This window comes from Pagrus major, chromosome 2, assembly GCF_040436345.1.
Source record: "Pagrus major chromosome 2, Pma_NU_1.0".
NCBI lineage: Eukaryota > Metazoa > Chordata > Actinopteri > Spariformes > Sparidae > Pagrus > Pagrus major.
Genome location: NC_133216.1, coordinates 18,702,567 through 18,726,528, shown reverse-complemented (window position 1 = coordinate 18,726,528; position 23,962 = coordinate 18,702,567). Strand labels below are relative to the sequence as shown.

At 42.5% G+C, this 23,962-nt stretch overlaps 2 protein-coding genes across 2 annotated transcripts in view; both read left to right on the top strand.

Moving 5' to 3' along the window:
- Nucleotides 1-8,383, top strand: part of LOC141009019 (rho guanine nucleotide exchange factor 17-like) — a 65,917-nt gene extending 57,534 nt beyond the window's left edge. The window contains exons 13-25 of the mRNA XM_073481420.1: nucleotides 75-148; nucleotides 308-391; nucleotides 503-606; nucleotides 811-926; nucleotides 1,084-1,203; nucleotides 1,287-1,554; nucleotides 1,644-1,730; nucleotides 1,990-2,057; nucleotides 2,297-2,445; nucleotides 2,545-2,719; nucleotides 2,934-3,029; nucleotides 3,310-3,492; nucleotides 3,591-8,383. Coding sequence (XP_073337521.1) covers nucleotides 75-148; nucleotides 308-391; nucleotides 503-606; nucleotides 811-926; nucleotides 1,084-1,203; nucleotides 1,287-1,554; nucleotides 1,644-1,730; nucleotides 1,990-2,057; nucleotides 2,297-2,445; nucleotides 2,545-2,719; nucleotides 2,934-3,029; nucleotides 3,310-3,492; nucleotides 3,591-3,799 — 1,733 coding nt within the window. The 3' untranslated portion in view covers nucleotides 3,800-8,383. The remainder of the gene's footprint in view (nucleotides 1-74; nucleotides 149-307; nucleotides 392-502; nucleotides 607-810; nucleotides 927-1,083; nucleotides 1,204-1,286; nucleotides 1,555-1,643; nucleotides 1,731-1,989; nucleotides 2,058-2,296; nucleotides 2,446-2,544; nucleotides 2,720-2,933; nucleotides 3,030-3,309; nucleotides 3,493-3,590) is intronic.
- Nucleotides 8,384-10,635: 2,252 nt separating this feature from the next.
- Nucleotides 10,636-23,962, top strand: part of relt (RELT TNF receptor) — a 30,758-nt gene continuing 17,431 nt past the window's right edge. The window contains exon 1 of the mRNA XM_073491198.1: nucleotides 10,636-10,790. The gene's annotated coding sequence lies outside the window, so the exon portion shown is untranslated. The remainder of the gene's footprint in view (nucleotides 10,791-23,962) is intronic.

Genomic DNA, 23,962 nt, shown 5'->3' with positions numbered 1-23,962 from the left:
GTGTTTAATTAATTAGAATTTTAATGCAGTGATTGTTTCAAATGGTCGAATTGTCAATGTGACATTGCTTTTAGCGATGAATAAGGACCAGTGGGACCCAGAGTTTCTTAAGGCCATCCCTATAATGAAGACACGTAGTGGAATGCAGGTGAGAGCAGCATCTACTGTATACTTTCTGTGTATATGTAGATGTGAAGGGAGAATTGTAATTTATTTCAGCCATTTAAATCAGTTCATACCTTAAACAAGCCATGTTTGCATGTGTACAGAAAGTGATCTCCACTCATGTTTCGTTGTTTGTCTCCAGTTTTCGTGTGCGTCTCCCAGCCACAGCTGTCCTGACAGCGGCTGTGAGGTGTGGGTGTGTAACAGCGATGGATACGTGGGACAGGTGAGACAATACTGTTAATTTACTGACCAGTCGGGACTTAAAGGTGACAATAAGCGTTATCCCACACGCAGACACTTGGACTGATGGGGTGGTGATGTTTTTTCTCCCCAGGTGTGTCTGTTGAACATCAAAGACGAGCCCACCGTGGAGGCCTGTATCGCTGTCTGCTCGGCGAGGATCATATGTATCGCTGCGGTGCCAGGACTCAAGGGAAGGTCAGAGCACACGCGTGATGTGTTTAGTAGTTGTAGTAAAATTACAGGTCGAACAAAGCATGAGGTCATTAAGAGCACCCCTTGCTTTGTAAGACGGGAAAACCTGCAGATTTCAGCATGTGGAGCTCATCCGTTTCTTCTGGCTTCAGTTGCCAATTGCCACTCATTCTCTGTAGCGTTAACCAATCCCTTGTCACCTCTTAGGGAGCGTGGATCAGAGCCCGCCGTCGTCCCTATCTCTGGAGCCCAAAGTCACACCCAGCAGCAGCTCCACATATCTATTTCTCATTCGTCTCTGGAGCTGACGGAGCAACCTACAGGTGGGTCCGTAACTGGTTTTACAACATGACAAGCAGCAAGAGCTCCTACTTATATTAACCTTTATGACGTACACTGACTGGTATTCAACTTGTATGTACTGCAGCTTTCTGTTATAAACATATGTAGCTGATGCAGTGATTGATTGATTGCCTCCAGGACCAGGGGCGGAGCTTGTTCCATTTGACAGTGATGACACTGATGATGAGGATTCACCCAGCCCTTCATCCACCCTACAGAGCCAGGCCAGTCACTCCACCATATCATCCAGCTATGGCAGTGAGTAAAAACCCTCCTTTACACTTCAGTCACACACACACACCTACACATTATAAACTCTCCCTCTCATTTTTCTGTCTAAGATGACGAGGGTCCAGGCTCCAAGGACATGGCTACGGAGACCACCAGCAGTGAGGAGGAGCAGGAGTTCCCAGTGGCGAGCACCTACGGTGCACCGGGGATGTTGGGGGTAGGCGGAGGAGGCCGCGGCCACACGGAGAGCACCATGGACGGCCGTGCCATGCGTCGCTCATCCCGGGGCTCGTTTACCAGGGCGAGTCTGGAGGACCTGCTCAGTATAGACCCAGAGGCCTACCAGAGCTCAGTGTGGCTGGGGACGGAGGATGGATGGTGGGTGACGCACAAAGAAGTAGCTTCCTTTCTCGTCGGTGTTCTGATTTTATCACCTGATTTCCTGCAATGCTTCTGTTTCATGGTAGTATCCACGTGTACCAGTCGTCGGACAACATCCGAAACCGTAAAAACAGCATGAAGATGCAACACTCAGCTTCCATCCTCTGTGTGCTGTGAGTTTCCTTCTTGAACACTACTTTACCTTTTAAATCAAAGATTAATACTGGGATTTATGCCGTATTAGACAATAGAGTAATTGAGTTGGGAGAAAAAAGGAATTGAAAGCCATATGATGCAGCTGGGTTTGAATGTGTTCCGTCTTACCTGTGTCACCTTCCTGTTTCTGCAGAAAATATATAAATCTTTTGTATTGTCAGTATTTTGATCTCATTATTTGTTTGCTTTACATTCCTCTTTTTTTTCTTCCTACAGATATTTGGACAACAAAGTGTTTGTGTCTTTGGCCAACGGAGAGGTGATAGTCTACCAGAGAGAAGCAGGTAAACTAAGGGGGGAAGTTGAGGTGTTTTTGGCAACATTTTGTTTAAGTTCCTGCGACTGCACAGCCATATTGATCTGCACCTTTAGGGAATGAAGGGCTCTAGATACTGACATTACCTTTACCTGTTTAAATAATAACCCTACCTGCCACCACACACATCATTTAAGACATAAATGTAAATGTAAATCTTTTTAAAATATAAGGCAACAGAGTCTGACTCTTTATCTCGATCTGCAGGTAGTTTCTGGGACCCTCAGTCTTCCCAGACATTAGTTCTTGGCACACCCAGCAGCCCTGTCACCAAGATGGTTCCTGTGGGAGGAAAACTGTGGTGTGGCTCACAGAACAGAGTCCTCATCATCAATACAACTACACTGGTACAAGAGGTAGGTGGACAGATGGAGGGTGATGGATGTGTGTGCGCGGGTGGATAAATGAAGAGGCAGGCAGACTGTCATGTGTAACACTTCCTCTCTCCGTCTCAGCACTGGTTCCAGGTGGGCACAGACAGCAGTCGGTGCGTGACCTGCATGGTGGCGTACGGGCAGGGTGTGTGGTTGGCGCTGCAGGGCAGCGCACAGGTCAGACTGTATCACGCTCAGAGCTGGGAGAGCCTGACAGAGGTGGACGTGGCACCTGCCGTGCATAAGATGCTTGCAGGTAAACACACACAGGGAGTATGAGCGCATGTGTGCTTTAAGAGTGCCAGAAATGTGTATACATTTTATATTATTTCAATCTGAGCAGCAGCTCATATGCAGGAAGTTTTTCCTTTATTTCACATTTTTAAATGACTCAGTCCTTGACCTCTCCATGCTCCCTACATTTTAATCCACATTCATTAATTCTCTCTCTTTTCTTTCTCTCCACTCAGGTGCAGATGCGATCATCAGACAGCACAAGGCCGCCTGTCTGAGAATCACAGCGTTGTTGGCCTGTAAGGATCTGCTGTGGATCGGCACCAGTGCAGGTAAAACACAAACTTTTTACATACATGATTACCTGATAATTAAACAGAATTTCCATTTTGTTTCACTCTTTAATTCCGATCTGGGCGGCGATTCACAGGTCTGGAAACAAGCAAATGTCACATGCTTAACGTAATATTAAGTGTTTGATCAGCACACAAGTTTTTTGTTTAAATAGATTTAAAATGGTAGTATTTTTTGATTTTACATTGATCATTAACTGGATTAAAAAAAGATTTTAGCCTGAACTGCAGCACATTTTAAGCTGCTGTTGCTCTCCAGGGGTGGTTCTCACGCTGACGATCCCAGCGGTGAGCTCAGGAACCGGGCCTGGCACACTGAAAACTCCCCTGGCGCCGATGGGCTCGGCTCACGGACACACGGGCCACGTTCGCTTCCTGACATCGATCGAACTGCCTGAAGGGTTTGACATGAACTTCCCTCCTGCAACAACTGACTCCACAGGTATTGTTTTTTACGTGCGCTCACGTCCGACTAACAACTGAACTGAATTAAACGAAAGCTTCAAGTCTGACGTTTCACCTCCTCCTTCTGTGTTCTAGGCAGCCAATCCCAGAGCGGCAGCACAGTTGACGGCAACCTCCAAAGGCGTGACTCCGCGCGTCGTCGAGCTTCTGCCCACATCCCTCCTAAAACCAATCACCTTGTCATTTCCGGCGGCGATGGCTACGAGGACTTCAGGCTGACCAACAGCAGTGAAACAGTGGGACGGGACGACAGTACCAACCATCTTTTGCTTTGGAGGGTCTGAGACAATCGAAAGGCGCACAAGCTCTTGACTCTTCACTTTTTGGTGTAGTTGTTTTGGTCCTCTGCTCAGTCCACTTGGTCTCTATGTGCATAATATGGCTGTCAACTCCCTCCTGGACTTACTAATGAATATGATCACTTCAAACCCAGTTTTCTTGTGTTAATGTTCCTGATGGTGTGCGTTGTACCTCACTGAGTGGTGTCCGTGCGTGTGTATTTTTCCGTTTTTTGGCATCTGAAAATGTTGTCTAGCAAAGCGTCTTTAAACTGAAGGACATGGACAAGGGAAAAACTAGACTTTGGATGGATGTAAGTTTAGACCGAGAACAAGTGAAGAAGACAGAAGAGGACTTGGACTCTGTAAAATGTCATTACACAGGAGGGTGAACTGAGACATAAGTGAAGCATGTACTCGTCCTTTGACATTTTTCTGTGTTTTTTATGGACTTGGACATCAACTCCTTTACTCCATCATCACTTCATCTTAGCCTGAACTGCAGACAAAGTGGCACCTGATGATCAGAAGTAAATGTCCTATAAAAACATGAAAATCTGAGTGGAAGCGATGTAAAACAGACCGCGACGGACTGTAGTTTGATGGATATTCTGAATTTGTGCTGTTTTCTGCAGCTAGAGTTCAAATTACTCCCAGATCATTGCTTATAGATCATCTGTTCTTCTGTAAAGGGAGATAAGCGCATCATTGAAGTGCTATATGTGTCAAGGGTATATAACAACACTATAAACACAGTCACACACAGTAGTGCACAGCCTTCACCCGCTGTATCTGAAGACATTTGTGAAAAAACATAGAAGTGTGTTTCCCCACAGATATACACATCATATCTGATTTTCTTATTTCATTTTTTGCTGCCAGTTTAAGATGACATGGACGTAGATGATGCCCACTACTGGAGTCAAGTAGAGAAAAAAAAGTGCATTGGAGACATTCCTTCTCGATATGACTATGCCAAAGCCTTGTATGTGTTAGAGTTTTGACATTAAGGAGATCTGGAAAGATTCCTTTAGCCATGAAATTTCACGTTGTTGAGCGGAAATCAGCAGCCGAAGTCACTGATTTCTTTAAAGATGACGCTAGGCTGTGGTAGCAGATCACGATAGTTGTGTACAGTATTTATGGTTTTGATTTTTAGCGCCTTCTTTTACAGCACTTAATTTATAGAAGATGTAGCTTTCACTTATTTCTTTTCTCTTTTTTTTTAGTTGAAGAACAAGGAGGCCTTGGATTGATTAACGGAATAGATACACGGGCAGATAAAGTCGGGGTGTAACGACACAGTCCACTCATACACAACACAGGGTTCTTCATGCAGATCCGTGTGGCTCCATTAGTGTAGAGGAACATCATCAGAGGGGAGAGGCTGTGGAAGTATTTCGTGTCCCTTCTTATCGATCACAGAGCCCAAAATTAACTTCACATTGTATCCAAACACAGTTACTCTCTTGCCTGTCAGCGTGCCAAATGCTAAGATTTGCTTAAAGGTGCCATATGTAAGAATTGGCCACCTTTAATTCATTCTCCCCACATACCACCAGAGTAATTGCTAACCGCTGCTAACTGTATTCTTTTTATACACCCATGACTGTAGCTACTGTTAGCTTAGTTAGCCGTGCAGCTACCCTGACTACCAGGGGAGTGATGGTGTTTATAACTTTAGCACATGAGCTTTGGGCCGCTGGGAGAAAGAGGTTTCAGGCCCGGGGCTAGCTGGTAGCATGCTAACTTCAGCAGATGTCTCTTCAACACAATACGCAGACCTCTTTGACATAACGTCAGCACTGTTATTTCTTCACATTCTGTTGATAATTTTAGTTAATTTTTGAATGTCTTAAACTGAAATTCTTACATATATGCACCTTTAATTTAGAGCATAAAAACTTTATTAACAAAATGCGAAGAAATAATAGTTTTATCGTCATGTGAAATACGTCTGTATATTGTGTTGCAGAGATGCTGCTGAAGTTAGCATGCTAACCAGCTAGCTCCAGCCCCTCTTATCTCATAATACCACTTTGTACCTCAGGAGGCAACAGGCTGATGGAGTAGCTCAGCCCAGAAAGTCCCTGGTTTGGCTGGCGATTAGTTAGCGGTTACTCCAATGACACGCTGCCCTCTTATTTGTTTGGAGTACGAATTCAACAGGTTCTTGCATAGCGCACCTTTTAATTTTTCAATAATCTTTCAGCTCCTCTCTGCATGTTGTGGCACTGTTGTTACAGAAGGTATATCGCTAAAATGTATTGTTGCACCCTGAATGCACGGACTCTGATTTCAGTAATGATTGATGCATGTCGTTCGCTTGTGAGACAAGACAGCACAAGATGCAGAGTAGGTCAGAAGGACGAATGCTGAGCACCTGCACGTGCCTTCAGAAGGCTAAACGTTAAGCCATTAAACACCCACACACACATAAACACAGTGAAAAGTCAGCTCTCCCTCATCCTGCAGCAGATGTCTAGTGAAGTGGAGGGTGACTCTGACTTGTCCTTGCACACACACACACACGAACATTAGCCTCAGGCTTTGGGGTTAAGCAGTGATTGTCTTTGATCTCTCCAAGCCTACAAAACCTCATCGCACTTTGACAGCCATCTGGGCACTTCACCTTCACAATTCCCCGCTTTACAAACGTACACACATTAGGGTAACTCTCCCACTGTGAGAGCGGCTAACAGCTAAGAGGATTGGCTGGTTGTTGTGATAGCCGCTAACTAGCTTGCAAGCTCTTAGCCTCTGTAAGTGTAGAAGAAGTATAGAAAGAAGTATAAAAAGGAGCTTGTTTGTGATTTTCTGACCACAATTTAGACAAAATTCCAGTTAGCTCGTGGTAGCCTGTGAAGATACGGCAGAGGAAAGTTTGAGAATTTTAGCTGACGTTGAGGGAAATGCGCTTATTCGGTTTCTTGAGAGTTGGGTCAGAAGATTAATACTCACTACTCGTGTGAACGGTAAATAATAACGGCCAATTAGCCTAGCTTAGCATAAAGACTGGAAACAGGGAAACAGCTAGCCTGGCTCTGTTCAACAAAACTCAAGCTCAGAAAATTAACATCTTGCATGTCGTTTGTTTATTTCATACATAAACCGACGTGTGCAAATGCTCAGGAAGTCGCTGCGCTATGCTAGGCTATGTGAGTTACAGCACATAACCCCTGTAAAACTACAACATATCATTTCACACCTTGGTTTTTGTACTGATTTAAATGAGAATCGACGAGCTAATTAGTGACTTACGTTGCTTGCCGTTTTCCCCCTATTTTCTTGTCTTTGTGCTAAGCTAAGCTAACCCACTGCTGGCCGTAGCTTCATAATTTATAGACACGAGAGCGGTAGCAATCCTCTCGTCCAACTCTAAGCAAAAAGCAAATAAGATTATATCCCCAAAGGTTCAATTTTTCCTTTAACATCCTCTGACGCTAAAGTAGCAGATGTAAATGTTTTTTTATGTGCTGTATGATTCACGACAAAATTAATGTTTGTGTTCTCAGTGCCAAGAGCTGCCATGATGGCCATAAAGATGCTGTATATCTATGCTGGCTGTAGAGCAATGGAGAGCTGTGAACAGTGTTAGGAGGAACATCTGTGTGGTAACTCTGCTGGTACGAGCGCTTCTGAAACTGTGAGTTGGGCATAAAAAAAAAGCAGTTTCATGAGTTTTTAGTGCATTTTCAAGATCTGGGTAAATCTAACTTAATGTCCACAGTTTAAAACATTTTAGTTTGATGGCTTTGATTCACAATTTTTTCGAAACTGTCACCCTAGAGTCCATAACTTTCAATTCAGCTCGCTCGGATTGTAGATTCTCTTTAAAAGTCTGCCTTACGAATATACTTTTCTGTTTCCGTGGTAGTCACGTGAGTATAAAAGACTGAATAATCATATTTCAGCCATTTATTTTTTTTTTTACAAGCATGCACACACGTGTAAACACATCTGAGATATGAAGTAAATCTTAAGAGTTGAGAGAATGAAGCATGTTGTGTGCCAGTTAAAGGAACAGAAGATTTACACTTAAGTTTTCACCATCACATCAAACACTCTTATCACTGTAACTCTCAGCAGCTTGTAAGTAACCTTCTCATGGCCGTAAGTGAAATAAGTCTTTATTGTTGTAAATATTGGTATATATTGCCTTTTTTTCTGTAAATAGTGCACCCACGGTCCTCAATTGTTGATATGAATCTAATGGCATATTTTTATATATTTGTGTAAGGTTTGTTTTTTTGTTTGTATTCCCCCCCTCCCCTCCCCTTCCTCTCTGGCATGCGCTGTCAGTGATGTTTAAATTATAACTGTCATAAATCTTTCCAAAAGAAGACAAGATGGCCGACTGAAAGATCGAGTTTTGATGTTTTCACTGGTAGCCGCGTTACCTCCAGAACATACGTTTGCCTTGTAACGGACGTCTACAGGAAGGAAAAACGGCTGGTCATAAGTCTGTTTGTCTCTGGTTGACATCTTGCAGTCGTCATGGTTACAGTCTATCACAGTTACTTCCTGTACGTAGCTGTTCTTGTTTTTGTCACTGTGGGTTCTTCTTTGTAATTAAATCAGTTCACTGGTGCCAGTTTGTGTCTTTTTTTCAAACGTACAACATCCAACAAAGTAAGTTTAACACTTTAATTAGTGTCAGTCAGAAAGCTGGATGACGTGTTAGCTTGCCACAGGATGTAGGAAACATTTGGGTTTCTCAAAACTGGGACATCTTAAACCAAGGTGTGATGGGTATTCATAACCAGAATGTGCACGTAACCTTAGATGCTCGTTTTGAACAAAAGCTGAAACTATCAGTTAATTCATCGATTAATCCATCAACAGAAAGTGAATCTGCAACAGTTTTCATGATTGAAAAAATACTTTCTCATGGAAGAATGTTAGTATGAAACTGTGTTATCCATTGTTCATTCAGTTTATTCATTCTTGAAGTAAGGGGTGGCGCAATCTACCAATATTGAAGATAGCTGTGATATTTAAAAGTGATGTATAGATTTTGTGTTAATTAATCACATATGATAACATGTTAGGGTATTTTTTTATTCTGAATAACCAATTAATGGATGATGGAAATAATTATTTGTTGCAGTCCTTCTTTACTCCAACACTTACGTGCCACTGCTGGTAGCATGAACTCAACGTGACACGCACACCCATGTAGTCACAGCCATTTACACAATCCTTAACGTCAAGTGGAAAAAACCTTGGATCTTTATCTTGGTGGTTCGAAAAAATTGATTGCAAAAGTCAGAGATCCTCTTTCTTTTATCAGATACAGAGTGCCCTTGTCTTATTTTTTACGACTAAGTAAGCCTTGAATCAACTTCTTCCTTCTGTCCTTTACAGTAACAATAAATAAATAGATAGTAAATAAACAGTTATGAATCACAACACGTCTTCGGATGCCCTCCTCGTCTCTTGCAGAAAGCAGCACTGACCGTGGCACAAAGTCACCACTGTGGGTTTTAAACCAGCTTGCTTCAGTGTCACTCCACTATTCATTTGACTTTAACCCACTGACCCACAATGAAGTGTATTGTGATATGATAGCCCTGCAGTATATAGAGGAAAACTGCATGAATGCAGTCCATTCAGGACGCACACAAACACTAATGTCGGCCCTTCCCCCTCATGAACACACACACACTTACATCCACACACAGTATTCAGATGCTGTGTCAAACAGTGAAGATGTGTGTGATGAATGAAGGACGCAGTAAAGACGACAGCACAGAGATTCATCTATGACTGACATGAATGAGTGATTGTGAGTCACTGACTCACACTGACTCACTGGGTCATCTCAGCGGAAGAACGTGGGCAGGTGGAAATCTCCTTCATTCACTGGGATCGGACTTATATAATGTAGGTGTGTTTAGAAATACTGTATTTTCCCTTTTATTCTTGCACAGTACTGGAAGTGTCAGACGCACAACCGACTCTCCAGCCACCTGTTTCTTTCCCAGAGGCTTTTTGACAGCCCCTGATTATAACGATTAATCATTTTCCTGAGAATAGAGTTGATATACAGTGAGAGTTGAACTAATCTCACCTGAACATCACAGAGACATTAAAAACTATCATTTAAATAAATGTACTAATATGATACGAGGTTTGACAGTGATTTGACTTATCTTTGCAAAGGAGGTTTTGTTTTCACCCTTGTGTGTTTGTTGGTTTGTCAGCAGGATTACACAAAAACTACTGAACGGATTTCCACAAAACTTGGCTGGAGGAAGAGACCCTGCAGCTTCAGTCTCTCAGTTTTGTGTCACACCGTCACAACTTACTGGGGCACTTAAATGGAACAGAGGCACAGTTAATGTCAGTAACATCTGTGCCTTTACGACTTTAACAGCAGCTGTGCAGCTATTCGTGCACAATAACAGGTGCTGAAGAACTGGAAATTGATGTGAAGACCACCGATAACTGCAAACATCTGTTTTGATTTAATAAACTCAAAACTTAAACGAGATCAAATCTTTTTTACTGTACAAAGGAAGGTGAAAAAAAATGTACCCAGATGGAAGAAGTTTTGAAGTTTTTAAAAAATACTTTCTGAAAACAGATTTTTTTTTTATTGAACACTTTGGGACTCCATATGTACGTGTCTGTATTGTGGCTCTCCATGTAGAGATGCCTGCAGCCCTTACGAGCTTTGACCGCCAGGTTGTGAGCCTCTGCAGGGGGAACAACAGCGACCGACAGAGGGGGTTTACGCACGTGTGTGTGTGTGTGCGCGCGCTGCCGGGAGTTTCAGCTTGCAGCGGTGACGCACTGTGAGCTCAGTGAGCCAGCTCAGTGTTTATGTCTTTTTTTTCACACACAGAGGACACAGACAGACAGAGGGGGAGCCTCGTTTACCGGCTTTGTGGTTTTCATCCCTTCTCCTCGAGCCTCTGTTTTAATTACACCTTCTAACCCGGTGATGCTCCTCTCTCAACATTAATTTCAACTCCATTTATTCACCAAACCGGTAAGTCAGACAACTTTTGTTGTGTTTATGTGATGTAGTGAGGGGGTGAAGAGCTGCTGAAGCCGGTAGTTTAGTCTCGTCAGTCACTGCCGGCTCGTGTCGGGCTTCTCCCCGCAAAGCCTGTCCGACCGTCGTGACCACTTTTACGCACGGCGGTGATGTGTTCATCTGACTTTGTCCGCCCTGTGGGGCATCATATGGCACATATACATACAGGCAACTGTATAGTTCTGAACTTGGGAAAGAAAAAAAAAAAGAAAAACTCCTGCTGTCTGTTGCAGCGGGATTTAAGGCTAAAGACAGCAAATAACTTACATGACCAAATCCAATGGAAGATGTGCGTAAGATTTGTGACTTTTGATGTATTTTTCTGCTTCAGATCACCACTCAGGGTTTTGCTGTGATGTTCATACAGTGACTATAAGTTTATAACAACATGTACAGACAGTTTACAAGCCTCTGGTTTTGGCAAATTGATGGATTATTCAGGTGTTTCTGCTAAAGGCGGCTAAATTCCTGTAATTCGGCTAATTTAATAGGCTTATCACAACAATGAGATCCACAGTGAGTCCTGCTGTAATGACAGAGTGAGCGCATGCCTGACGCACCGGCATGGGTACGTGATGACCTCACTGATGATCCTCCTCTCTTTTTAATGAAGTGAAACCTGGCTCTGCTTTCTTTCACTATACTATGTATCTTCATCATATTTTATGACAGGGAAGGTCAGTTTCAGACAATGAGGTTATGATAAAAATCACACCACCTGCCTGGAGATGAACAGAAAGAAGAAACTTAAACTGTCACAACACATGTGGCTCTCTCTCTCTCTCTCTCTCTCTCTCTCTCTCTGTTTGCTCATTTGAAGTTGTGTCTTATCACCATCTCATATCACACCACAGTGCCCTGGTTAATGCGTAAGGAGCCCACCACACTGTGCAGTTTGCATGTGAGCCAAGATGAGACTGTCATTTTTGGCCGAGGGCTTCTATTGTCTGTGGCCGAATTCCTGCAGGCTTGAATCAATAAGAGGCTTTCTCGGCACACCGCTATACACACACACACACACACATCCGCCAGAAGAGGGCCTTGTGCAGCTTCACTGGCTTGTGCCTAATATTGTTTTACGATGCAGGAAGGGTTTTACGGGATTCACAAAGTTTGTTCGTCAGTGCCGACTTGTCACGGCACAGGTGGGGAAGAGAGAATTCGATGTGAGGCTCTCAAAGCATTTTAAGCTTCCTGTTTCCTGTCAAGGACTTTCACTTCTTGTGAGGAAAGAAGTATGTATGTGTGTCTGGTTTTGTGCAGTGTGATTGGTGAGCTTGGGATCTCTAGCAGCGCTTCTTGGTTTGACACATTTTATGATGTTATATCTCTTTCTTTGTCTTTCTTGTGACCCTTTATCCTTAAACATGGCGGCCATCTTTCAGCCAGAAAATTCTTGGAATAGAAGAGCTTATTTGCCCCAGACAACAGTAAAACAGCACTGTAGTATCATTACAGTCACATGAATTCATTGGTGTTACTTGACAGTAACATCATGTGTGCAGGTTGCATGGACTCCATGGCATTGTGAGAGGACAGTAATGTGTTAGAAGCCTCTTTAAAGGGGCAATATGTAAGAATTTGAGTCCAGTGAGCCAATTGTTAACTAAAATTGTCGTCAGAACGTGAAGAAATAGCAGTTTTGACATTATGATGCCTATTTATAGTGTTGCAGAGATATCTACTGAAGTTAGCATGCTAACCAGCTAGCCCTGGCAAGTCCCGGTCCAAAAATCCTGTTAGAGTATAAACATTAACACTCCCCTGGTCCCAGAGCTTCCAGTCCAAATCACTAGGCCTATAGCTGCACGGCTAACTGAGCTAACTAGCTAACAGCAGCTACACTTAGCAGCAGTTAGCGGTTACTCTGATGACATATGATGCTATATATTCTCATGAATTTGACAGGTGGCCAGCTTTTACATAATGCACCTTTAATAATTCAATAGATTATATTTTGACTATTGTAAACCCAAGAGGTTTGTGTGTTTGTGAGAGTTGAGGGATTAAACATGTTTTTAACCTGCTGCGAAATGCTTTTGAACACACGTTTCCTGCCTTTCAGAGCAGCGTTTAATAGTAATGGGAGGAGAAACATCTATTTTTATTTTTGTTTCAATTTGTCGTTGCATTGACCCACAACTGAATGATCATTTCAAGGAGTCGTGTAAGGTTTAGTGTGCTGTGGATGTGTGTCACAGTTAACTGCAATAGTGCTGACATCTGTAATTATACACACACACACACACAAATGCCCTAATTAGGAGGTGGTGCATGTACCCAAATTTAACCCCCGTTTTACGCTCTACCCCACCCAACATTTACTGTACGCTGAATGTATTCATCATTTTGTGAAGAAGCAGAGATGACAGGATGAGAAAGGGAAAATGAGACAAAAGAGATGTGGAAAAGGAGGACGGAAGTGTGTATGTTGCAGCTTGGAGCTGATAACAAACTCACTTGGAGGGATTATTAGTGCAACTCTGTTTGAGCATATGTATGTGGAAGTCAAGGACGTAGCTAGGCTTTAATTAGGCCGCAAATCCTGTCATCTGTCCGTCCATCCGTTCAACCAGAGTGGTTGGGAATGCCTCCAGACGGTCTTCCGTCCCCGTGCCGGCCTGCCTCCCCAATGTCAGCCAGGAGGCTCCATGCCAAAGAAATTCCCGCTGCACTGGCCGCAGATCCCCGATCCAAGCTGGCTCAGCGCTCTGCACACACAGTTTGGTGGAGGATCGGATAATTACAGGGGGACCTGGACACGAAAACCTGGAAAAACGTTGGCACAAGCATGCAAACACGCTCGTCTACTTGACACTTAAGAGTCTATGCATACACACCCAAGCTTAAGTTAGTTTTTGATGATAAAGCATGATTTTTTGTTGTATTCATCTACTTATCTGCTGCACTCTGATGAGCTTACATTAAACTGGGTAAACTGCAAGTCATGCTGCAGAGGGGTTTCCCTTATTTTTGTTCATTCTTTCGAAAGTCAGGAAGTGGAAACGAGTCACTTCCTGGATGTTTCACCTCTGTTCAACCAGTGAAGTTTACAAAGGTCATGCGTGTCTCAGTGTCACATCCTCAGCTTTTATTTTCCTGTGATTTGTGTTTTGCGACCAAAAATTGCCTTGGCCCATGACAATAAGAACTACGCACATACACTGTGTGATGAATAACTACTTGCGTGGGACCAAACTACATTTCAAAAACGATGGATTATAAAATAAGGAACAATAAAACAACAATCATCATGGTGAAAAGTAGCTAAATACATTCACTCGAGGACTAGACTCTTGTACAGTTTTGAGGGAAATGTACTCTTAATCCATTCGATGTGTTTATCAGCTATAATCATTGGTCACTTTACTTTATTTTACATATGAAAAATGTGATCAGTTAATAAAATGTGATGTCTTATTTTATCGATTAAACGACCCTACAGTATATGTAGCAGTTAAAATAAGCTCACACTAAACCAGACACAACATTAAATCACACCACCACCAACATTACACCGCTGTAAAAGAGTATAAGAACATAATTACTGTAGTTGGTGGTTTTACATAATATTTGAATGCAGGACTTCTACTATTTTGAGTGTTATTTCAACTTTAACTGAAGAAAATTCTGCCACCACGGCTCCTACATTATACTGACATGCTGTATTTGCACTGTGGTTTCTATCTTGAACGGTTGCTCAGTCACATTTCATGAGGTTTGGTGCAGTTCAGTGGAGGCGGAAGCAGACAGCAGTAATCTCTCCCTGCTTAGCCCAAGTTCATGACCTTTTCCCCCCTCTGTCTCCTCCATCTGCCTCTCCTCTCCCTTATTTGTTTAGTGTTTAATGACACAGTCTTAAAAATAAGCTTTAAGAAAAAGCGGAAAAAGAGACTGCATTCTTTGCCACCCCAAAGGTCGGCTCTGGGGGTGGAAAGACGAATCTGCGAGGCAAACCACGATCTGAACGCGCCAGTAACCAGCTAACCAACGCCGGCTTTTAGTTGCCAGAGCAAATCACACACCAGCGTGTCCGGGTCGATCTCTTTGTGACGAGGCAAAGTGGGTGACTGTGTGTGTGTTTGTGTGTCATGTTGCACACAATCCCTGATGTGAGTGAGGAGTGCTGCAGACATGCTCGGTTTCAAAACAACCGCTGAGTAATGACGATGTAGCCAACAAAGCAGGAAATTGAACCCCTTGTCTGCAGCAGCACTTTTATAGAGTTATTGAATACAACTCAAAACACAACATATTTAGATACATAAATATATGTGGATGTGAGTGTGCGCGTCTGTGGTTTGCATTTTCATGTCGGGGGGGGGAAACTGCAGTGCTGCAAAATCACAGTTTATTGCTTATCTGCTGATATTATATAAATCTGTTTTGTTTCTGTGTCCATAGAAAGTTATGAGCGTTTGCGTAGGTGAAATGATTACAGTACACTCAGTACACATATGGAGTTGTTTAACATGTTTAACATTCCCAGAGGTCTGGTTAAGATTCCAGGCTCCAGCTCCCCCAAAAAGAGAGTTTCTCAGTGGACTCACTGACCCGATCGTCCATTAAAGAAACAGTTCGATACTTTTACGCTTTTTTGGTTACAGTTCGATGAGTGGTTACATGCTGCTACCATAAAGATCTGTTCAATATGAAGTTAGAGCAAGCAGATAGTTAGCTCAGTGCAGTGCAAAGACCGCAGACGGGGAAACAGCTAGCCTGACACTGTTGAAAGAGCACAAAATGTACCTAGCAGCACCTCTAAATCTCACTAATTAACATATTATATCTAATTAACAGAGATATAACAGGGTAACAGACCGAGCACCAGGCTTTGAAGCCAGTTTTCATAGTGGCAAGACCATGTAATTACATCGTCACGTGATGCAGTGGGGCCCAAAAAGACTTTTTCCCATAAGCTTACATGGTGAAAGTAGAGTCTGTCAAACGGTGGCAGGAAATGACTCGTTTGACCATCATGCTTTGAGCCATTCAGTCCATTAACATTTGCGAAGTCTAGAAGAGCCGCACGATTAACTGATTTTATCTCTATTCAACTTAGCCGGGCGCTAAACCGGAAGTTAGCCGGCTCAGTCGGCGGAAATCTGTAGTGTGCACGCTCACAATGCAGAAGACAGTCGAGTCACTTCGGCTTCATGCGCCACTGAGCAGCTTTCGCAGAAATGAATGGGACTTCTCCTCCATGGCTGTGTCCAGGTATAATTAATAGGTCCATGAACAGACCATATCAACACGGCGGCCATTTTCCTCTGACGTCACGCTCACGGTGGGAAGATTAAATGCTGGGATAGTGTTACTCTGCTGTGTTTCAGATTGCAAGTCATATAAACGTCAGGAATCTGACAAATCTTAATCATTACAACATCCGGAAGGAAATGAATAAGGTCTGTTGTGAGGTAAGTTTGTTTTACTTTATTTAGCTAAGAGGTATTGGTCGTTATGTTGGGTGGAAATGCTAACGACATTTAGCTAACGTTACGTTAGACAAGCAGACATTTTTAGCTCATTGTTTAAGTTGAGTTGTAAGTTAATGTTGCAGATAAAACGTTGAAACTTTGGGGTAAATATGGCGTTACTGTTCTTGTTACAATGCTTTACTTCTTTCCATAGCAATTCTCTGACTCAAGTGTAGAGACTACCTCTTTCCTCTATCAAGTCGTTATGCTAGGCAAGCTAACCGGCTACTGTCTCCTCCTGTAGCTTCTTGCAAGAAAGCGAATGAGCTTATTTCCCCAACGGTTCTCTTTCTTATCACTCTAGCTTTTCCTTGAGAGAAGGAGAAAATGAGAGGAGCTAAGGCTTTTCAGCATTTCATTAAGGAAATGCAGGGCTGTTGTGTCAGTACCTAAAATCAGAGCAGACGTGCAACTAAAACAGTGTTTTCTCCACCCATGCACAGCTTGCGAAATACCAGAGTAGATTTTTTTCCTACTGACTAAAACAGTCATTAACTAAATCCTCTGTATTTGTTCGACAAATAGAGATGACATGTTGAAAGTGATGTTTTTACACAGAAAACACGTGTTTGTGTGTGTGAAAATGGGAAGTGTATTATAGTGTGCTGTGTGTGCTGGCTTTTGTGTTGAGCCCTTATGTGTGCAAGAGTTGTGAATTATAGTTTAAGGTGTTGGGACATAAGGAGTTGATTTACATCCACTGTTAATGAGGCTGGTGATGTAAGGGAAAATAGCCTACCAGACAATAACACCTACTCTCACACACACTTTTGCAACTCAGACTTCACAATGTTCTGCCTAAAACCCTGAAAATACTTCTTTTAAGGTTGTTTTGGAGACAGAATTGGTTTGTGGTTGGCTTCTAGTGGGTTAAAATAATAGCCGAGTGTCCTTGTCTCCTGGTGAAAAACACCTTTTTTTTAGAATTTGTTTGTAGTGAGTCAGACGTTAAAATCTGAATTAATGGAAAACAAAATGGTCTTAAACGCTTTCAAGATAATGTTGTAAAACAAACAAGTGGCTTCTAAAAAGCACCACTGATGGTCAGTGAAACTCAGGAAAACAAATTAAACTGATTGATTACATTTAGTAATGTTTTGCGACTTCAGACCACAAATATGCACATGGGAGAAATTAGCATTCTAACACGTGGTTAATGTTGTGAGAGGATCTATTTTAACCCAAACCAGCTTTTCCTCGACCCAACTAAGTATTTTTATTCCCTAAGTCTCCACAAACTGGGACAGAAAACTGTGAAAAAGGGAAATACAATGTGAAAGTCTGTCTCCTTTGTAGTAGCTGAAATGAATTAGGACAGCGGCCGTCACCCTGCTGTATTGTGGGATCTCCAGTTGCTGCAGCGGTATGACTCTGGCGTTATCACCGAGCTGTAAACAAGCTGAACACCTCACTGCGTCTGCCTGTCTTGTCTCTCCTTCCTCTCACCATCTCTTTCTCTCTGCTTGACTCAACCTCTCTCGTTCCAACTCGGTGATGTCTGACAGACAGAGACACGAGAGAGGCCCGTCAAGTTTCTTGCCGGTGTACAGTTCCACTGGAAAACATGACGACTGACATCGCGTCAACCCAAGGACAGATAGGATGCATGACGGACACGAAGAGACAATGAGGGAAACGAATTGTGCAGACGTGTGTGGAGGGTTATCAGACAAGCTCCCCATAATGAGACATTGTCTAAGCACTAACGCAGAAAGCTTTGGCCTAAATCAGCCTTTCACTTGCCGATAATGGGCACCTCCATTAAGTCAAACAAGAGGGTATGGTTGTCCCGATCACGTCGTTGTCGTACACGTGCACATTATCTCTCGGTCCACGAAATGTCTGATGGATAATGTGTAATTACCTTAAACCTTTTTTTGCCGGCTCAGTTCTTTTCTATTGTATTTCACTCTACGGGCCGTAAGATAATTCTCAGGTGCATCACAGCGAGGTCTTCCCCAAGGCTGGACATGCGATGTGACACAGTGGGCTTAATAGGTAGCCATTATCAGCACGGGAACTTAGTGGTTGACTTCTTTTGTCAGGCCTTTCTACTCCATGACGGAGAGGGAAATCCACATCTTTTGAGAGGCCCAAGGATTTCATCAGCCATTTCTGAAGCACCAAAGGTTTTTGATGGGGGCTACACCGAACCTGGATCAAGGCCAAAGCAAGGATACATCTGAAAATCTTGCTAAATCACATAAAATGTATAGATCTTGGCCATGTGATGATCATGTATCTCCAAAAGGTCTCTGCCATGAGGTCAAAACTCATCAGGAATTAAGAAAAACAACCATTTCAAGCTTGCTCGCCATGTATTCGTGAGATAAACTGAATGGATTTCTAAAGACAAAGGAGGATTTCTAAACATGTTGAGGAGAAAATGATCCTTTTGCACTTATCTATCCTTTGTCGATGTAGAAATCTGAAGATATTTAAACTCAATAGTTGGTTAGAAAAGGTGATGATTATGTTGACTGTCATCATTAAATGATCATCATCAAATGGGAGTAAAAGACTATCAACCTGACCTGGTCTATGGTCAGGCTTAACCAAGTCTAAACAAAGCTGGTGGCTTTTACATTAGTTTGGTTAAGGATAGGTAAAGATTATGGTTTGGGTCCAAATGAACGCTCTTGCAGGATCTTTTGCAGGTCTGGAGTTACCGTCTAGACACACCATTTCAGGCAAACGATGACTTCTGCACTCAATGACACGCTCTGCGTTTGCAAATACTAAACCTCTCTTAACTGACCCCCCTTATGGTCGACTACTTCAAATCTATTTTTGTTGAGGATAGATCAATAAAATTCCTTGATCGGGATTCATGAAAGGTTGAGGTCAAGTATTGCAGCACACTAAAGGCGTCCATGCTCTGCAAAATGCCTGCGTTGCTGCTTGACTGTTAGGTTTTGCAAGTACAACTGATGCTAAACATAGACTTTTATAAGCCCCAGCATCCACCTATAGCCTCACGTGTCCCTGGGGAGAAGTTTTTTATAGTCACCCCCTCAATCTCTGCTGTGTTCAGCTCAGTGCTGAAGAGGTCGGAGCCTATATGTACATACGTACATCTGGTTTTCATACTGAACCTCCCAGTTGTTCTGGAGAGTCTTTGGATAGAGAAGCTTCCTCAGGGCGCACATTTCTTATTTAATCATTAAGTCACATATTCTTCACAAAATAAAGTGAAATTGTCCCTGAAAACCCAATTTAATTAAGTGTGGGACTGCAAGAAGAAACTAATTGCCTAAAGCCCAATGACGTTAAAAGGTTTGCAACTATTTAGACTAATTAATAAACTTGCTTGCTAACTAAGTGCTAGTAATGAGACAATGGCAATAAAGCAATTGATTTTCTGAAGAATAAAGTGAAGAAGCCATTTCATTGCAGGATGTCTCATTAAAACTAAAGAAAAGCAAATTTCATATTTTGCTTGTCATGTTCATGTGGTCATGTTGTTTTATATTTGCTGCTAGCATACATGACATCTGCTGCTCGTTCTACACAGAGGCAGTACTTCAAAATAAGACCTAAAGCAATAAATCCTCATTGCTCCTCTTCAGGTCCTTAATTTTATTTTGGGTTACTACTAGAAGAGGTTTAAATGCTTTAATGCACACCAGTTTTCTCATACTGTCCAGTGCAGCAGTGCTGTATTCCCACTCCTTCTGAAGCACTCTGTTTTAGCTCCTGTCTCATGAGCAGCTGCGCTAAATCAATTCTTACGTACCAATCTAGCCACTAGGCAGAAATTATGCTAATGTGTGACATGGTGTGATGTCACGAAGTCACAGGATTAAAGACGGGACTACTTGAGGCTACTTGAGGTGTTTCTGGAGCAGTGTTTTCTGTGGGAGAGAGGAGCTTCTGTTGGTGCAAACTTTAATCTTTTTAACTTTAAACTTTACATGCGCATGAATATATATAAAACACTGAAGGAAAGGTAAAAAACAAAAAAATGAGGTTTATTTGAGCCTTTTTTGAGGTTTTGGATGAGGAAAGAAAGGGAAAGAAAGGCATTACCGTTACTCAGTTGAACTTCTTCCTTTTAAATCCAATTTATCTGGCTTGACTGAGTCAGCCGAGGAGTTTGAATGATTACTGGGTCAGATAATCTACCTAGCATTTTAGCTATTATGAAACCATCTTCTGCCTAGACGGATAACAAACCAGATGACTCAATTACATGGGTAAATGTGAGAATCCTGTGTCTCGCTGTGTTATGATCAGAATTGGTTTACATAACTTCCAAGTTAAAAATGTCAGATATGTAAGCATGACTTGACACTAAAATACATTGTGGCATTGAAAACAAGATCATTGTCGAGCCTGGTGTCTAACCAAAATACTCGACAAACGCGGCTCATTGTTTGGAAGCCAATAACGTGGCCTCGCTTTACCCTTGATCTCTCCTGCTGCCGCTCGGTCACCTCACGCTGAAAGGCGAGGAGTTCCACTCATTCTTGTGTTTCCTCTTTTGTGGTTCCTTCCTTCCTTCACAGCTTCATCCAGCAGGACTTTTCAGCTCAGCTGCTGCATGACATCAAGGAGCCAGAAAAAGCTCTCAAACACATTAAGGGCGACTTCGGTCCTCGCCCCAAAAACCACCACAGAATAGAATAATGTCTGTGTTTTTTTGTCATGACTTCGCCATTACTTCTTTATTATTGCTATTTTTAGCGCGCCTGAACAAAACAGAAAATGTGACTGGTCATCTGATGCTGCGGCGACTTGTTATTTGGCACCGAGGGTAATTACTGTTTTACAGTTTAGGAAAAGTCATCACCCTCTTCTGTTTTTCCTTTGAGGTGTTTTTGAATGTTATCCTGTTTTGTTGTTTTCGTACATTCACATAAAATGACGAGGGCATGGTGTGTTTTGGCTTCTTTGCTGGGATATTCTGAGAGGTGTTAATTTCCTGTTACGTCCTCCTCTTCCTCTTCTCTCTCTCTCTGTTTCTTTCTTTCTCTCTTTCTTCCCATCCCTCTCTACTCCTTCTACCCACACATCCATGTGCAGCGAGTGCAGCCTCCAAACCGAAGCACATGGCAGGGTTTATGAAAGAGGAAACATGCAAACAATAAAATGCAATTACAGGATTGACAGCTCAGTAGATGAAGAACGCAAGTGTAGCGACGGCAGAGAGGACACGTGGAGGACAAGTGTGAGAGTTCAAGGATGTGAGACACGTAGGTTAAAGCAAGCAGACAAAGAACTAGAGAGGTAAAATGTCAGACTAAACAGTTTTCATGGTTTAATGCTTCTGTGTACATCCGAGCCACGAACATGACAACTCAAAGCATTACAAAAACAACTAAAGAAAGGTAAGTGTTCAAAGGAATGACTCTGACATCAGTTTTGAAGAAGAAATTACAAGAAACGCTGACGATGAATTCAAAAGAGTTGCTGTTGTATAGTTATAAGTGGTATATGGTTGGTTTAAAGTCAAATGAATAAAGAGTTGAAGATTTCTTGAAGCAGTAAATGTTAACACTTTAGAAGTACACTGTTGTCTGAAAAGAATATCACTCTCATGCCCGTCTGTTAAATATCAATCTACAGCAAGCAACCTGTTAGCCTAGCTTAGCATAAAGACTGGAAAGAGCAAGTAACAGCTAGCCTGAATCCAACAATCGATGGTTCAATCCGGAGTGACACTGGGTCTTATTTCAGGGTAAAACAAGAGGTTTGATAAGCATTTGGCGTCCATTGGACAACCGCTGATGTTAGCATTCAACCACATTCTAGCTAGCGTTACTGTTTGATATGATACTGTTTTGATATAATATGATTAAGAGAGGCATAAATTAATGCAGAAATATCAACACATCTTGGAGACATGTCTAACCGAAACACGCAGGATGTAATAATCAAACAGTAATGTTAGCTAGGGAATTGTTGAATGCTAACATTAGCTAACGAATTAGCAAATATGTAGTTTTACCTTGAAATATGGCCGAATGTGCCTCAAGATTTGAACTACCCTTCATATTTTCAGTCGCTAATCAATTGGGAAACTTTAAAATGACCACAATTTGTCAGATTACCTTCATTTGTATGGCTTGCAACCTGGAACACAGCAGCATTACATGATCCCAGCATTCAAGTCTCCCACCCTGAGCGTGACACTGGAGGAAAATGGCCGCCATGTGAATAAGATCTACTTCTGTGACCAGTCTTGTCGTAATTATGGGGGATTATGTTTGGGGCTAAATGTAGTTTTTCCCCATTCCCTGTCTTTATGCCAATCAAAGCTAACCTGCTGATGGCTGCAGCTTCATATTTAAAAAGACAGAAGAGCGGTATTGATCTTCTCATCGTGCAACTACCCTTTAAAAAAAGGTTGGAGAGACGTACTGTATTCTCTGCACTGCTGTAGATCTGAGTAGCATCTGTCTGTCATGGACTCACAGAACTGAAGGAAGAGAGGGATGGGTGTTTGAAAGCGGACGAGGCCATGCTCGGACACAAGGGCGGTCATGTGCCTGGAGGTCCAGTGGAAGTTCCACGTGTGGCGGTCACTTTTGTAGTGGGTTTGTGGGGAACAAACCTCAGACAAACTGGATTTAAATGAAAATGCATCACACGCAGACAGTGCTGGCATGGATTGGCTGGCTGTGAATGGCTGACTTCTGAAGGCAGTGGTTAGGCAGCCGGCACGTTTTTGAGCGTCCTCATGCTTTAGCATGCGTTTTGAAGTTGAAGCCCATTTTCACTGCATGTGTTGCTGCTGCTGCTGCATACACCTACTGCTCTTGACCTGTGGATACCAGCAGATGAAGCAGTTGAGACATTCTGCTGTGCTACATTTCCAGAATGATTTTTAATAGACTTGGGGACAATTTTCTGAAGACATCAAGATCTTTTCTTGTCCTTCAAATCTCTCCATCAGGGGTCTTGTTGTAACTCGCACTGACCTACTTTGTGTTAGATCCTTAACCCAACCTTTGGAAAACACTGTGCTGTTGTATAATGATTGTTTCGGATGCATCCATCACAAGATAAATCAGTTTCACCTCGCTCTGCTTGACTTTAAGTACAGTCGATTCAGTGACTGCACTTGTTGAGGTCAAGTGAGGTTCTGTGTGGAAAACCAGACATTCCTCAACCCCTCTAACCCGGTCCAATTTGTTACTTGACACGTTCCAAAAAAAGAGGTACTTAATTGTAGGTCCCATTTTTGTTTTGCTCTCTCTATCATTGTCGTTTTATTGATCGTTTTTTTCAGCTGTGTGTGTGTGTGTGAGGGCGCATGTTTGCATGTGTGTACAAGTGTATATATAAGTGCACGTGTGACTTGTAATTAGCCTGTTGCTCTGGTCTGTATGGCATTTTAACAAATGCTTCTATATATACTGTATCATGCTATCAGGCTGAAATCTTAGCAATCTCACTCCCTGCCACTTTCTCCTCTTTCCATCCCTCTCCTCTCTTCCTCCACGGCTCTATCGGCCCTTCGGCCCCATGTTGTTTTTTCAAACTAGTGGTTTTTCTCTCCTCGCTTTATCATTTTCTTCCTCCCTGAAATTATCCTTCAGCAGCCTGTCATTGGCATGAGGGCCTCGCCGGACCAAAATCATAAACTCGTTACATTTTTTATTTTCTTGTTTGTATAAGGCGCTGCTTGGTGTTGGCTGGATT